Source organism: Lissotriton vulgaris, chromosome 7 (assembly GCF_964263255.1).
Source record: "Lissotriton vulgaris chromosome 7, aLisVul1.2, whole genome shotgun sequence".
Taxonomy (NCBI): domain Eukaryota; kingdom Metazoa; phylum Chordata; class Amphibia; order Caudata; family Salamandridae; genus Lissotriton; species Lissotriton vulgaris.
The window spans coordinates 1,096,026,559-1,096,043,309 of NC_141695.1; the positions used below are offsets into that span (position 1 = coordinate 1,096,026,559).

At 47.1% G+C, this 16,751-nt stretch overlaps 1 protein-coding gene across 7 annotated transcripts in view; it reads right to left on the bottom strand.

Moving 5' to 3' along the window:
• Positions 1-16,751, bottom strand: part of RAPGEF6 (Rap guanine nucleotide exchange factor 6) — a 985,108-nt gene that overhangs the window by 116,312 nt on the left and 852,045 nt on the right. For all 7 annotated transcript variants that reach the window (XM_086931538.1, XM_086931540.1, XM_086931537.1 and 4 more), the window contains one exon: positions 669-915. In XM_086931538.1, coding sequence (XP_086787664.1) covers positions 669-915 — 247 coding nt within the window. The remainder of the gene's footprint in view (positions 1-668; positions 916-16,751) is intronic.

Consider the following 16,751-nt stretch of genomic DNA (forward strand, 5'->3'; position numbering starts at 1 on the left):
CAGAATAACTACAGTAGTAATTCAAGCTAGTGCATAGAAAGACAGCGCTACACAGCAAAGGATAACAGAGCAGGCAGCTAAAACTGCCATTGAAACGCAAATCTTATACTTCGAAACGTGCTTGTAAATGATATTGTTCCCTTGGAAAATATGCGAACTATCCGTGTTTTGCAAAGCCTTTACAACACTTGTCACATTTAGTAATTGCCCCTTTAAACAAGCTCTCGGCATTGCTGTGGCCGGGGAGGGGAGGGGAGGGGGAGGGAGGGTTGGGGGGGAGCTGCAGCCTTTGAAGTCTGATGCGAGACACAGACAAATGGTGGCGTAAAGTGGCTGGCGATGGCGTGCACGCGCATACTCACATGAACTGTACGGATCCGCAAGTTTGGTAGAGTTTTTGAACTACCTACTATACTCTCGCCTATCTATCCCTGCGGGATAGATTAGTAGAGACCTAAAAACGTTCCAACTAATTCACTTGAGAATCCACAAGATAGGAAGCGGACAATTTAGACTAGGAATATAAAAAACGTATCTGCAAGAAAACCAACTGACAATCACAAGGCTGTATCTAAAGCAGTAAGACAGCATTGATCAGCATTGCTCATCGTGCAATGATGCAATGAATTAATCAAATCAAATGCGATCTTCTAACCAGTATCACTTACCTGAAGGGTTTTGGTGGCAATATGCTAAAGCGGGTTTTGTCCAAAATTTTCCTGATCCGGTTCCTTCCTCCAGAGACAGTGTTGGCTTTTATTTTTTTGTTGGTTTTCTCACAAGGAAACATCTGCTCCATGTCGGCGGGTAGATCTGGGATAGAAAATCGATTGCTTTTCTTCTCAGCAATTTTCGGAATATGAGGTCCGCCATTCTTTTTCTCTTGCGCTGTTCTGCTGAGAAGTTCCTTAAACACTGCAAGTAAATAAGCACAGTAAAAATTCTGGCACAAAACTGTGTTGCATCAATATCAATTGCAGTGAACAATCACTACAACTGTTCCTCCAAAAACTATTTTCAAATGTCAAGTCAATGCATTATCATATTAATTCACCAAAGCTAGACTTCCTCCACAACGACACTCACTTTAGTTCTGTTGAATCTTTAATGAAAGTATTATTTCAGCCGTGATGGTGACAGCAAATTATTCTAACACGACTTTAGAGTTAACTTGAGGGCTGAAGCAACTAATTCACTTTAAATCAAAGCACTGGTGTTGCACCTTGCACCTACTTTCCACCAGCACCTATCTTTGCTGCCTGCTGACTGGATATTAAAATTATAAAGCTGCAAGATACTCGCTATGGAGTCGAGAGGATACTCACAGTGAGCTACAAACATTAGGCAAAGGAATTTGCCTCATAAATCACTTAGTCCGGGTGAATGTGTTTGGTTAGAATTGAAAAGAGAAACACAAAATCAACTGGGATAGGTATTTAAAATCACAAAAGATCCCTGCATCCGTGAAGCTTATAGGAAGATTTGGTGAGCTCTGCTACCTACAAAAATCCCTAGTTTTATACAGTACATTCCAATGAGCGGAGTAACACCCTCTTGTCAGAGAAACACATACAAGCCTACAATACAAGGTATATAAATGCTATATTTGTGTCTTGTCGTTTGAATGTTTCATCTGAGTCCTCGCTATTTGGCAGCGTAAGATGTCTAATGATAAAACAGATTTCAAAAAGAAAGTGGTGTGGATAGGAGCTCTGTGCAAAAAGAGAAAATCAAATGATGGGGAACATCATCATGTTTGAATTTAAATTCGTAACCACAACAGTACATTCAAGAAAGTTGCTTTACCAATATATACAGGTATCACAGAACGATAAAGAGAAATGCAGTACTCCCTATGCATTCACGACCTAAGCGTTTATTGATATTATTTCGAAGACATTCATGAGTTGCTGGAGTTTGAGTATTAGTGTGGATGACATTCATACAAAGTGACCATCATTCTGAGCACCCCCCCTTCCAAAACAAATAACACCTTATTGGATAACGTCACAGTCACAAGGCTAAACAGTCTTTCCCCGTTACATGTCAATTATGTAATCACTACAGTAGACTTCGCAATCTACGATGCAAATGCTTTGTCCTGTAGAGGCACAGCTGGGGTGTAACATCTTGCTATTTGCCAGCATACATTGAACCAGTGTCAATGGCATACATTCTTAAACAAAAACTAGCAAAGCAGTGATTTAAGGAAACTGGTTCGTAGATGAGTTTGGGGCATCAAGGGAACTGAATGTTGGCAGCTTGCCACATATGAAAAAACGTAGGAGTAATCTGTAAATCATTAAGGAAAAATACATTCTACTGTATTCAAACTGATATTGTAATGAGTATTGTAACAAATACCACTTCTGACAAATGAGTATGGTGCTTGAAGGTAACATAATTACACAAAGTGCCCACCACCACAGAGCTACAAACAGTAATTGCTTTAAGAATTCGATTTTTTTATACGCTTTAGAGAATGCAATGCCCAACAGTGAGGCGTTCAACGACCACGGTTATACATACCAGTATTTAGCCAACGATATTTAGTTATGGTAAGTCATACTAACATTTCGTACGTTAGTAGCAGTCACCCCGTGGTCACCATCCTTTGAAGTTGGTTGAGGGTCATGTTCTTGCCTATGTGGGTACCCTCCTCGATCAAATACAGAGGGTGCTTTGGCACCCATGCCAGCATGGCAGGAAGCCCAGAGGCTGCATGCCGGACACTGAAAATATAACGAGCAATAGGAGAAAACATTCAAGGCGAAGAACATAAGTCTTTCTGAAGTAACCCCTGGGTTGATAAAGCTTGCAGATTCAGAGTTGAGGGCTCAGTATATGAGGGGGAGGGGCATGAGACTCAGCGGCAAAGATGGAGGGTAAGGCTGGGTGTGTAGGGAGTGGCCTATAGCTCAAATTGGGACTACTGCAAGGGCTGAATGTTTAATTTGTTCCACATTTCGCCTATCATTTGTTTGTCTTTTGCTTTCTCGTCCTAGGTGCACAGGGCAATCCCAGACATGGAACCCAGGCTCACTGTGCCACTGGATGCAAACTAACCTGGCTGATGAGGGTGATACCCTGAAACCGGTCCCAGGATGCTTGTTTCTGGTCCAGGGAAGACCTGGCTTGGCAGTTTGGACTGGACTGTTCGCACGAGGAGCATGGTCAAGACTATTTGCATATGGCTTGGTCTAAACTGGGGTGGCATCATGAGCAAAAGAACAATGGATTTAATTCAGATATCTTGACTGGGGCTCAATGTTTGATTTGTTCCACATTCCATCCATCATTTGTGTCTTTTTTACTTTTAGAAAGTGGGCATTTCTCTACTGTTGCTCCTCTATGTGCCTTGCAGCCTGTCCCCAAGACACGTCAGGGATGGGAGTTAGCTACACTTTGAGCATTCCCTCTAGACAGCCACAAACATAGGAAGGGTGAGTATGGCAGGGTATTCATCTGAATTCTGATAGCTCTTCCTGAGCAGGAAGAGGGGGGGCTGACACTTACACATGAATAAGCAGTGTCCTGTTTCCCACACAAAGTGCTTAGTACACCCTACTGATATTCTGGAGCCAAGGCTAGGAAGAAAGGACCCGTGTGCACTTCAAAGACCCTTCTTTGAAGTCACACCAACTGGCACAACTGAGTATAAGTACTGGGCCTCTAATCCTACCAAGACAGCACACTACTGGACCTGTCAGGAGTAAAGAATACTGTACTACAAGGATTGCCACTCTGCTTGACTGCCGCTCTGGAAGAACTGCTTTTCTGTGCTGATCTCTGCCCTGCTGAGGAGAAGGACTGGACCCATCTCACCCGCACCCAGAGGGACTCCAAGGGCTTGCCTCTGTTCTGACGTCTCAGGGCCATCAAAGACTTCCTTCAACCCTGCAATAGCACCTGGACTCTGCAATCTGCGAGTTCTGCCCTGCCAAGTGGTTAAAATCCAGTCCTCGGCCCTTGAAAAGTGACTTCTGCTGTACAGAACCAACAAAATCAACATGGTGACGACTTTGTAGCGATCGGAACCGACGCATTGCCCTTCTACACCAACATAGGAACCTATCGTCAACATCGCCTTGACTGATGGCCAGCTCGATGACGGACAGTGTGGCTCAATGACACCGCCTCCATCGTAAAGGGGTTTATCGAAGCCTTCATTGCCTGAGTCGATCAGAACCGATGCATCGAGCCTTCGATGTTTGCTCCATGTTCCTTTTCAGTTCAACCTGGTGTGGATCATTTTTGTGGTGTTTTCATTGTTTTACTGAGTGTGTGTGTGTGTGTGCATGTGTTGCACAAATACTTTACACATTGCCTCTTTAGATCAACTCGACTGCCCTGCCCCATACTACAAGAGGGTGAGCACAGGTTATCTTTTGATGTGTATCTAGCTTACCCTGACTAGATTGGCGAGTCCTGCTTGGACAGTGTGCATACCAAAAACCTAATTTCTTCTTTTTTTTTTAACTAGGTTTTATTAGTTTCTGAAAAATAAACACATAAACCCAAAGACGCATACAGTGCAAAAGTACAGCTTCACACACATTATCCCAGCGAATACAAAGCAAAGATGGTTACATACATGGAATCACGTCACCGTAGGTGCCACAACTGTAAAGCATTATGTACAATAGAGCTAAATGTGGAATAAACCAAGTCACCGAGCAAACACATTCAAGAAGGAATACAGTAATTTCTCGCTTGGTAGCCATAAACTAAGCAAAGGTAATATCAATCAACATATTTATTCCTCAGTTCAGAGTTATTGTCAACGCTCAAGTCTCATCCTCATTGAATTTCCCAAGTAATTAGGCCCAGAGCCATACTTCCTCCCCCACCCTTTAGTCCGTGCATGACTTTCTCTTATGTTGTTACTCCTACACCCCCCATTCCAACAGGTCCCTCAGTCACTGAGCTACTAGCGGAACTTTAGTGCCCGGCCACACAATGCTTCTCCAGGAGGAAGGCCAGCTGTGCCAGTTTATAAGGAATCTATCATCCCCAGGGTCTAACCAGCACACTCAATAAGCAAGCTAGCGGTGTTAGCAGAATCACCATCCCAGGGGCTTCCTGAATACCTGACAACACTTGCCTCCAGTAGGACTGGCACATTCCCAAGCCAAATGGAGAAAAGAAGCACCCATCTCTCTGCAGTGCGTACACTTAGCTCCCCTAGAAGGGTCCATTTTATTCAGTTTATAAGGTATCACACAGAAGCGGTGCAGAAAGTGAAAATGCAGCAGCTTGAAACCGTTGTTACGCTTGGACCAAGACAGATACCCAAGCCCAATCGGCGTCTGAAATGGACTCTCCCAGTTCTCTTACCCAGGCCCCCAGTGCTATGGACGGCCATTTGTACACCCCCCCCCCTCGAGGACCCTGGAAAAAAGTGTGATTAAATAGCACCCCTCCCCCGATCCACTTATGCCTTCAAGGGTCGTGGTGCCACAGGGAAATCACTCCATACCTCCCTCGCGACGCTCTCTAGCTTCCCATAGTGTAAGAATAGGGCTTGTCCAACCCCAAAAGTGTCCTGAACTTCTTGAAAGGTGATAAAGGTTTCTCTGGGATAAAGATCTCCCACCATTTGACACCCTCCCACTCCTCAGTTTTCCATGGACATGACAGTATCCATAGCTTGAAACAGAGCAGAAACCCCATTTCTTACACTAGAAGGTTGTTTATTTGTTACTGCTTTGAGATGCATTTAACCTTTTGAAAGAATTTAAAGAATGAGTCCTTCCATACTCCCAACTCCTCCCCAAAGACCACATGAACCTTATCTCTCTCTGCCGGTGGCAACATACTGCTTGCTCCTTCCCAGAGCTAAGTGCACCTTTGTTTACTCCCTCTGATGTTCATTTATGCTATATATGAATGAGTACTGTATTGGGCACTGTATATGAATTATTACTGTATTGATCACTGTTTTACCAGAGATTGTATGCCTTAAGGTGTTACCTGCTTATTGTTGGGAGTAGCGGTGCATTGGCGGGGGGCTTCGGCGCCCGCCGTTTCCATGGTTTTTTCCTCATTGTGGCTGAGAGCGCGCCTCGCGGCGCGAGGGTAGCTTTGGTCGCTGACCGGAGGCAGACGGACACCTTTGTTTTCATTGAGCCCGTGGGTTTTATCCCGGTGTATTCCCCTCGACGAGCGCGCGTGTAGCGCATGCGCAGCGAGCATCCCTAGTAGCTGCTGACGCGAGTACAGGCCGGTGGCTCTCGGCCGCGGTGGGCACCAAAACGCGCTGAATTTGGGCTCCTTATTGGTAGAATTCAGTTGTGTTTGGGCTGCACGTCGCAGCGCGACCCTCGAACGTAGTTTCAGTTGCGTTTTTCAATCGGAGTAGTTAGGAAGGTGTCCCTCTGCCTCTAATATCGCCTGGTGAGGCTGTAAAATACAGAAAAGGCCCGTTTTGAGTGTGCACACGCTCAGGGAATGGTGGTGGCCTGGGTCCCTGACCCCTAGTGACTACAGCTTTGCTGAGGGGGTTGAAGGTGGTAGTGATTGAGTGTGCTGTGAGGGCTGACCCCCCCCTTGACCCTCCTTGTGACTGAACCTGCGGTGTCAGGAGCCTCTAGTGAGATCATTCCCCATTATCTCAAGATGGCAGAAGATCAGTATAATGAGGAATATAATGAGGAGGAGACCTTTGAGACCAGGCAGACGGCTGCCTTGGAGGACAACCTGGTTAGTGCCTTGGACGCTTCTGTCCAGTCCTCCGTCAATAGGGCTATGGAGACTACGGTCCCACAGACGGTGCAACAAGCCCTTGCTTCAGCCCTTCGTCCCATAAGACGACAACTAGAAGGTTTCGCCAAGAGACATGGCTTCATCAAACCACAGAAAAAGAAAGCTGAGGCTTCGGCCTCGGGTCAACCTTCAGGTGACTCTGCCACTTGGCCTCATACTCAGGCCTTAGCTACCTTGCCGGACATGGCGGACCGTTCATACGCAGGGGGCAAAGCCACAGCTAAGCGTAGGGTCCATGATACTGACACAGACACAGACACTGGTACCAACACGGATACGGATACGGATACTTCAGAAGATCGCAATCCTCCGAAGAAGGCTAAATCAGCGCAGGCCAATAGCCTTGCGCAGGCTCACCCCCCCTTACCTTTGACCCGTCAGAAATAATGCACCCCAGGTCGCAAGACTGGGTGCCGCCTACGGCAGTGACGGCCTATATTCATGAGAATTTACGCAAGGGGTTCCCCAGAGAAGTAAGGAATCGTTTGCGGTCGGAATGCCCTAGACCCGACATCCCGAATCGAGTGGCGGAAACGCCAGAGATAGACCCCAGCCTTCTAACCTTTTTAAAAAAGTTCACGAGGATCCTAAAAGAGGCTTAGACAGGGCTTGGAAGGGGTGTCAGGACAAGATGCTGGATGCCATCGGCCCTTTGGCAAAAATTTTGGAGATGGCCTTGGCGGCCAAGGAGTCCTCTTCCCCTGTAGACCCCGACGTGTTGGCCGGATGGACCCAACGGGCCATCTGCTTGTTGGGCAACGCTAATTGTGCTATCTCGGCGGAGAGGAGGAAGTCGTTGCTCATGAAAATGCCATTTATCCATTGCAGTAAGATACAACATACATGTTTCACTATACAAAAGCGACATTTGTTTTTGTCAGTGCTCGTTTTTTGTCTGAGGTGAACTACAAAAAGCTTCTTTTGGATACCATTGTCACAATCTTAAGATCCATACATCAACCAGGTTACTAGAGTGAAGCTGAAATATGCAATGTAGTGCCTCCGAAGTGCATCTGCTCCAGACTCAATCAAGGAAACGTGTGTGTGGCATGGACACTTCATGTACGTTTTAAACAAACAAAATAGGGTCTGAAACATTTATCCTGAATCCTCCCCCACCGGAAAATGTAAATTGCAACAATCTAAGGAGTGAGCAGGGGTCTTGACTAAGGAACCTGAACCTCTTGCGTCTTCAGATAATGGCACTTACTTCCTCGCCTGCTTTAAAGAACTAGTTAAAGATTGGAACTTTATAATCCACCTCTTCCTTTTAACTTGGCATGATTTACTGTGTCTCTTCCTAATCTACAGGCCTTCACTCATCACACACCCACCACCACCACATACTGGTCCCAAAAGGGCCAGAAAAAAAAGAACAACCTTTTTAAGACGTGCCCTTTTTAGGTCTCGCCTGCCGATGCTCTTGCGCATTCGAGCTGGCGAGAGATATAGGGGCTTATCCAGAGTTTAACCAAAGTGGCGATTTGATGCAGAAGCACAGCGAGTTAAAATGCGCGTGCACAGCATCAAATCGCCAGCCATCTGTACCCCAGCTTGGTGCCTCCAGCAGCTCTTCAAAGCATTTCTCCTCCCCTAATTATTCATGGCCGGCCGGCCTACTTTCACTTTCACGGCCGGAAGGCCGTGTCTCGTTTTTTTTTTACTTTAAACACAACTTCGGGCTTGTCTTTATTATGTGAGCCTGATCACCATTAACAGAACTTGTGCCTTATTTAGTTGCCGCTTTTAGCAGGAAGAACGGTCACTTTAGTAAATGAGTGCAGTGGTACGGCTTTCACATCTAGCTTTAGTTCTACTCTTGCAGTGCTGTTGCTGTGACATTTTCATCGATGACATGGGACTTATCTAGTTAGTGCTTCTAAAAATAGTTTATTTTATATAAATGCATATTTCCTGTCTAGGGCGATTTAGCAGCTGAACACGTTCGTATTCTTTACATGCACATTGCCTCTTTGTTGGTGGAAACACTATCGCTCCGCCCCCTGCTGCATCAACTTTTTGTTTCACGGCCACCATTTGACTCGCAGCCGCTTTTCAACCAGCGACGCGAGCTTCATTAAAACGTTAGCCGCTTGTTTTTTCCTCTCATGGTGATGCATATAGACAGTGGCTGCAATGTGTTTGGGAAGATTTTAAATGGCAGCATCTCAATTCGTCCTCCTGCAGACGTATGTTTTAATACATTTGATTTGATTTTTAATAAAAAAAAAAAAAAAGATACTTTATCGTGGTGTGCCAGCAGGAATATTCTGGTTACGAGCATGGTGAAAATGCCCTTGTTTCAGGACTCCCATGTCAATTAAGACGGTCAGAGTGGGAAGCTTTAATTGGTACATTCTCTGGGTGTCAACTCCTTGCTGGAATCTTGCAAGAGCAGTACGGATGGCCTTCATTTAGTTGCCGCCTTTAGCAGGAAGCACGGTCACTTTAGTAAATGAGTGCAGTGGTACGGCTTCTTTTGTGTGCTTTCACATCCAGCTTTAGTTCTACTCTTGCAGTGCTGTTGCTGTGACATTTTAATCGATGACACGGGACTTATCTAGTTAGTGCTTCTAAAAATAGTTTATTTTATATAAATGCATCTTTCCTGTCTAGGGCAATTTAGCAGCTGAACTAAAATCCTCACTGTCCCTTGCAGATGTTACGTGGCGTTAGGAAAATTGCTTTTCTTCTTTAAGACTCCTTTTCCTAGAATGCACATTTAAAAGCATACCGTAATTCTATATAGAATGTGAACAAATACAGATACAAAATCCTCCTTTGTATAGAATTTGAAAGAACATAAATTTGCTTTATATATGACAATGCTGGCCATTTTAAAGTACACATCACACTTCTATTTGTTTTTAGATCTAGCATGTTAATTTCACCTGGACATTAAGGGAAGTTGTGTTCCTTCTTGATTTTTTGTTACGAAATTTCTAATTTAAATGCCACCAGCCGCCTGCCTGGCATCACCACATCAAAGGCAGCCCAGCCTCCCTCCCACAAGCTTCTCCCAACGTGCGCTCTGCCTTAGGCCGGCATTTCTCCTCCCCTAATTATTCACTGCACGGCCTGCTGCTCCCCGTGCGTCTCGTCACCATTCCTCCCAGTCCAACTCTCTCCTTGTTTTTTAAATTCCATTCTGCGCCCCCCACTTCCTGTGCATGCTAACTGTCCTACTTGCACTTCTCTGTCCGCTGCTTGCAAGCGCCTTTCATATGTACCATCACCTCTCACTCTGAATGGCATCTTCTTCTGCTTGCGATACCAAACTTCTATATTAGACTCTTGGTATATGTTACCTTTGCATGCCAGACTGTTTCTCCTCCTGCCTCCCAGCATGCCAGTTTCTGTCCGTCTACCCCCACATTATGTGCAGATCACTGTTATGTGTCAGCCAGCCTGCGTGTGTAGCAGCATGTCAGGCAACTTCCATTTGTGCTAGACCAACTGGAGTTTCCCCTGCCAATCTTTAAGCTAAGGTGAAGTTACTGGATCATTGGTGCACATAACGTGGAAACGGCACCTCTTTTCCCTATTGTACCTTTTCTTTTAAAACTATAGGTACGTGAACCAACAAAAGCTCCTGCCTAGCCGACACTGTTGTGTTTACTTTTGATGAACAGCAATATCAATGTGGATATTTGTCCTGATAAACTGCCAGCGTCATGCACTGGAGTACGTTTTAGAGCTGCTATTAGGCTCCCGCTGGTTCACAGAGCTGGACAGAAAAGTGATATTGTTTGTGGGTAGTTCTTACAAATGCATGTGGTTTGCTACTGAAGTCTAATTCCCTGTTGGCAATGGATCATAGTGACCTACAAGCTTTTTCAGAAAAGGCCAATGTCTGTTAGAAATGGTTTGTTGAGCAAAACACAGTACAGAGTCCACCCTCCTGTCTGTTACTGACGATCTGCATATGTTTCAGGACAAAGGCTACTCGGTAATTTTGGTGTTATTAGACCTTTCAGCCGCGTTCGACACCGTGTCACATAACATCCTCATTGACCGGTTGTCGAACGTAGGGGTTAAGAACAAGGCCCTTGCTTGGCTAAGGAGTTTTCTTACGGATCGCACCCAGACTGTCACCATGGGTGAATACCGATCAACTGAGGTAGAGATTACGAAAGGGGTGCCACAGGGCTCCTGTCTGAGCCCAACACTCTTTAACATCTACGTGGCACCCCTGGCAAGAGTGATGCGCAAATTTGGTTTCATCCCCGTGTCATATGCGGATGACACGCAGCTCCTCTTTCCCTTTCAAAATCTCACCACGGAAATAAGAAACTCCTTCTCCGCTGGCATGAAAGCCGTCGCACAGTGGATGTCCACCAACTTCCTACAGTGCAATGTCAACAAGACGGAAGTAATGCTGTTTGGAGATGCCAAATTACTGTGGACCCCTGACTGGTGGCCATCTGATCTTGGTACTGTTCCGGAGCCCAAACAGATTGTCAAAAATCTGGGGATACGCCTTGATCACGACCTTTCCCTCAAACAGCACAGTAACATGGTAGCTGGCTCATGCTTCCACACCATCAGCATGATGCGCAGAATATTTCCCCTGCTACCGGATTCCTTCAGAAAAACTCTGGTGCAAGCCCTTATATTGAGTCGTATTGACTACTGTAACGGACTGCTCCTTTCTGCTAATGAAGGAGTTCTGGATAGGCTCCAGGTGGTCCAGAATACGGCAGCTCGCCTTGTCCTAAATGCTCCCCCCAGAACAGCACCAAAACCTCTATTACAGAAACTACACTGGTTGAGTATTCGACAAAGAGCCAAGTTTAAGATATGTTGCATTATCCATAAATGCTTAAACGGAAATGGCCCTACATACCTGGAGCAGAAATTTATCCCCTACACTCCCTCCAGATCGTTGAGATCTAGTGAGAATTTTCTGCTGGCAGTACCTCGTGCAAAAAAAAACAGACACGGAGGGAAAGCTTTATCTGTTGCAGGGCCCACACTGTGGAACAAACTGCCTCTGGCCCTTAGGCTCTGCACAGACCATTTAAAATTCAGGAAGCAACTGAAAACTCTGCTGTTCACTGACAAAATCTAGACCATGTCCCTCATCTGCATATTTATTTAAACTCTATTTGGTATCACAGCGCAGAGATACTCCGGTTGGAGTCGATTCCAGCGCTATAGAAACCCATAAATAAATAAATAAATAAATAAACCCTTGCTTGTTTGAGCGGACTCTTTTGCCTTAAATAAGGTGCATGACAGCACACAGGAGGCTATATATAGCTTTGAAACTCAAACTCTGAATCCTTGCAACGTTGCGGTACTTTGTGACCGTTTAGAGAGCGGCAGGTATCAGCTCGGCTGTCTTCTGGTTGAGGCAGAGTTAATACCTACATTAATCTGCAACTCAGCACTTGTTTGACTAGTTGGCAGACTCTGCTGAGAGGCCAACATCTGAATGGGTGCGTGCGAAGAGTCAGGTAGCCTGTACTTCTGCCACACACTTTTCTTTCGAATGCTTACGGAGCTGGCAGCGCTAGTCTCTCACTCGCCTCTCTGCATGCATGCTTAGCTTCCTTTGTTACTTTTCCTTGGCCGGACTCTACCGCCCACACTCTACCGCCCACACTCTACCGCCCACACTCTACCGCCCACACTCTACAACTCTACCGCCCTCACTCTTCCTCACTAACTCTACCACTCTACCGCCCTCAAACTACCGCACTAACTCTACCACTCTACCGCCCTCACTTTACCACTCTACCGCCCTCACTTTACCACTCTATCGCCCTCACTCTACTGCCCTCACTCTACCACTCTACTGTCACTCTCACTCTACCGCCCTCACGCCTTCACTCTACTGTCCTCACTCTACCACTATGCAGCCCTCACTCTACCACTATGCAGCCCTCACTCTACCACTATGCAGCCCTCACTCTACCACTATGCAGCCCTCACTCTACCACTATGCAGCCCTCACTCTACCACTATGCAGCCCTCACTCTACCACTATGCAGCCCTCACTCTACCACTATGCAGCCCTCACTCTACCACTATGCAGCCCTCACTCTACCACTATGCAGCCTTCACTCTACCACTCTACCACCCTCACTCTACCGCCCTCACTATACCACCCTCACTCTATCGCCCTCCCTCACACTATCGCCCTCCATCACACTATCGCCCTCCATCACACTATCGCCCTCCATCACACTATCGCCCTCCATCACACTATCGCCCTCCATCACACTATCGCCCTCCATCACACTATCGCCCTCCATCACACTATCGCCCTCCATCACTCTACCGCCCTCCATCACTCTACCGCCCTCCATCACTCTACCGCCCTCCATCACTCTACCGCCCTCCATCACTCTACCGCCCTCCATCACTCTACCGCCTTCCATCACTATCACCCTCCCTCCCTCTATCGCTCTCCCTCTATCGCTCTCCCTCTATCGCCTTCCCTCTATCGCCCTCCCTCTATCGCCCTCCCTCTATCGCCCTCCCTCTATCGCCCTCCCTCTATCGCCCTCCCTCTATCTATTGCACAGCATCACTGAACGCCACAGAATCACTTGTCGCCAAAACAACATCACTCAGCGCCACCACAGCATCAATCTGTGCAACCATTCAACAACAACTGGTTCAAATATTTTCTGTCAATGTTTCAAGCTTTCCTCTTGCAGGTATTTAAACAGTACAGTGGATTCGAAAACATTGATAATAAGGAAATGACACATTTTATTTATTGTTTTATGTCTGGAATAAAACCTGAAATCTCCCAAATGATTAAAGAACTAAACTGTGTTGGCAAGCGAAGCCTGTAAACGAAATTCTCAAGTATGCAAAATACTGTGAGGATGAAATTGATAATAAGCGAAAGAATTGAGAAGAAAAAGTAATGTGGGCTCAAGTAAAAATGGCAGAACAAAAAGAGCTTTAGTTAAGTCAGCAAGCAAATAATCAGAATAGAGAGGAAGGCCAAGGTGAATGAAGTGGGGGTAATCCCAGAGGAAAAATGAGTAAGGAAGAGGCAAAGAAAAAGTTTACTTGTCATGGGTGCGGAAGATTGGGGCATTGGAGAAACGAGTGCAAATTAATACAGAATAATAATGTCCAAAATAAAAATTTGAATCCACAGACGCAGAATGAGGTGTCAATGAGACAGCCGCAAAAGGTAATATAGAATCAGTTACCTCAAAGCCCATATGCCAGATTTTGTGAGTCAACCCAAATACAGTGTGGACACCAGATTTCGGGAGTTGAGGTGGTAAGAAAAATACAGTAACACCACAGTTTCTTTTACAGGACACATTTTTTGAAGACTACGGACGGTGCCTGAGAGGGGGGGGAAGAGGATTGCGCACACAATGCTTCACAATTAAATAGTTAGGGGCCTCAGCAGATCCAAACATGGCGAGGAAGATTTAGTGAGCCATGTTTCCGTTAGGATCGCAACGTCTATCTCCTACCTCAGGATAAGGCCAGCGATGTCTGACGAATGTTTCACTGGTGTGCAGCAGTTGATTAGTAGCCCTGTGATCGGATTCTGAGAATCTTGGATGGGGTCTTGATTCAAGGTGGTTAGCGTTATTTGCTTTGCGTTATTCATATTTAATTTTCTGTCACTATGCCTGACTTCTCTGAAGGGGTTGTAGGGACGGTGCTGATTACATTTACCTTGTTCTTGTTACATGGGTTAGTTGTGGTCGGAGACGGCTCGTGGGATTGCAGTAGTGCTTGCGTTTCCTCGTCCGATAGGTAGCTAGGGAGTTTGCAAGGCTTAAGATGTCTGTTTGATAGAGACATTGGTGTTGCTTTAAGTTATGTAGTAAGCCTCTTGCATATTTTTGAATTTTGAGTGTGCGTTTTCTTTGAGGCACCAATATTCTTCAGATCTAATAAAGCTTTGTAAATGGTTTGTCGAAGGTTACTGGAGTTTAGATTCTTAGTATCTGGGATCCTTGCAGGAGCAGGGGGATGAGCTCAGGAGACTTGGCGGTTGTTTAGTAATTTGCTTTCTAATGATTCATTGACCTTTATTTTAGGTACGGCGTTGATTATGCTTCTTATTTTCTTTGACCTCGGGAGAGATGCCTTTTATTAGATGAGGAGGTGGGCTCCTACTGTGTGGCGAGATAAATGTACACGGAGCGTTGAAAGCTGGTTGGGTGGATGTTGTAGAAAAATCCCCTTGTTTGGTGGCATGGCAGGCTTACTGGACTTTTTCCCCACTATTTCATGGTGAATATGGCGATTGGCTCCTAGCTTGGACACATATTGTCATACTGGTAGAAATATCTTAAAACTGAATGGTCCAGAGATACTCAAAGTCAGGATATAAAACTTAACATAGTGATTAGGGTTGTTTGTACTAAAAAGACTTTATTACATCCCAAATGAACCCTTATTTGCAATCTTAGAATAACAGATTCAGAAAAAAACCAATAAGGATCTAAACCCATGACTTGCAGTTTGCAGGAGCATTTTGGATTCAGGAGGATCGGTGGCAGTGATCCTCCTGGACCTTAGTGCGGCTTTTGACACCGTAAACCATCAGGTGTTGCTCCAACGAATGTCAGAGGTGGGCCTGACTGGAATGGCCTCAAAGTGGCTCGCGTCGTTTCTTCACCAACGAACCTACTAAGTCTGGGAAGGCAGTGCACAATCTGCCCCCATCCCCCTTCAATGTGGTGTGCCTCAGGGCTCCTCCCTGAGCCCCACATTGTTTAATGTCTATATGGCACCATTGGAGGATGTGGTGGCACCACTGGGTATCAAAATAATCAGCTAAGCTGATGATACCCAGTTGGTGGTGGCCCTCTCCCAATTGGGGGACCATCCGGACCTCTTGCACTCCTGCTTGTCCAAGGTGTATACTTGGATGGGCAACTCAGCATTAAAATTGAACGGCTCTCTGCGTGGCTTGGCGGGCGAAGATGGCGGTCGCAGCCTTGTAGAGCTCCCGCCGGCCCGGACTGAATCCGATCATTTATCCTGACCCCCGAGCCCACTGTTGGTGCCCAGTACCTGTACTCGATCCGGTGAAGCTTCAAGTCTGCATTGGTGTATAGATCCTGTGATTCCTCCCTTCCTGTGATCGAGGGGAGCCGGCGGCAGAGTGCGGCCTGGTGGCCGGCCGGAACCGGGGTCCTCGAGTTTCGCGACGCCTGGTGGCAGCTGTGACCTGGCGGGTGCGGGTGGCATCCGCCACGCCGTCCTGGGCTTATCTCTCCGCCGGCGATCGCCTGGAGTTTGAGGCGGAACCAGCGACTCCTACCCATCGGTTCTTCCCCTGCACGACCGGCGAGTGGTGGCGGCGTGGCCGGGCCCTGCGACAGTCTGGTGGCGGGGGCGACCGGGGCTGGACTGGTGGTCGGCTGGCCCCCCTGATCCGCCTCCCCTGGCTAGGCCCACTGGATACGGCGACCCATGGACCGCGGACCCGCTGATTCCTCCTGACATATCCTGGACGGCTGCCCGTGGGGACGAGTGTGGGTGTGGCCTGTCCTGCTGGGGTGACGCCGGGGCCTCGATTTTCGCGACATCCGATCGCAGCGTCCCTCCCCGGGGCCTCATCTGGGCAGCCCCGTTCCAGTTTTGCGACAGTGCCCGCTTGCCATGACCAGGGACAGAGGAGGTGGCCCGCCCAAACATGGACCCATAGATAAATTCACAGGGCCGAGTGGTGGCGCTGGGGCGACCGGTGGCAGCGGCGGCCCCGGGCCAGACAACGCGGCTATCCTAGCGGCCATAACCCAGTCTCGGGACATGCTCGATGCCAAGATTGGCGCGGTCGGGGCGGATGTCACGCTCCTACGCCAGGACCTTCGCAATGCAGTGGAGCGGATTGCTGGGGTCGAAACCCGTGTCACGGAGACTGAGGCGGACATTAGTGGCCTAAAGAAGCGCCTTGCGGAGGTGGAAAGCGTCCAGAAGACACTGGCGGCCCGAGTGGAGGATGCAGAAGGGCGCGCGCGGCGCAACAACCTCCGCTTCATTGG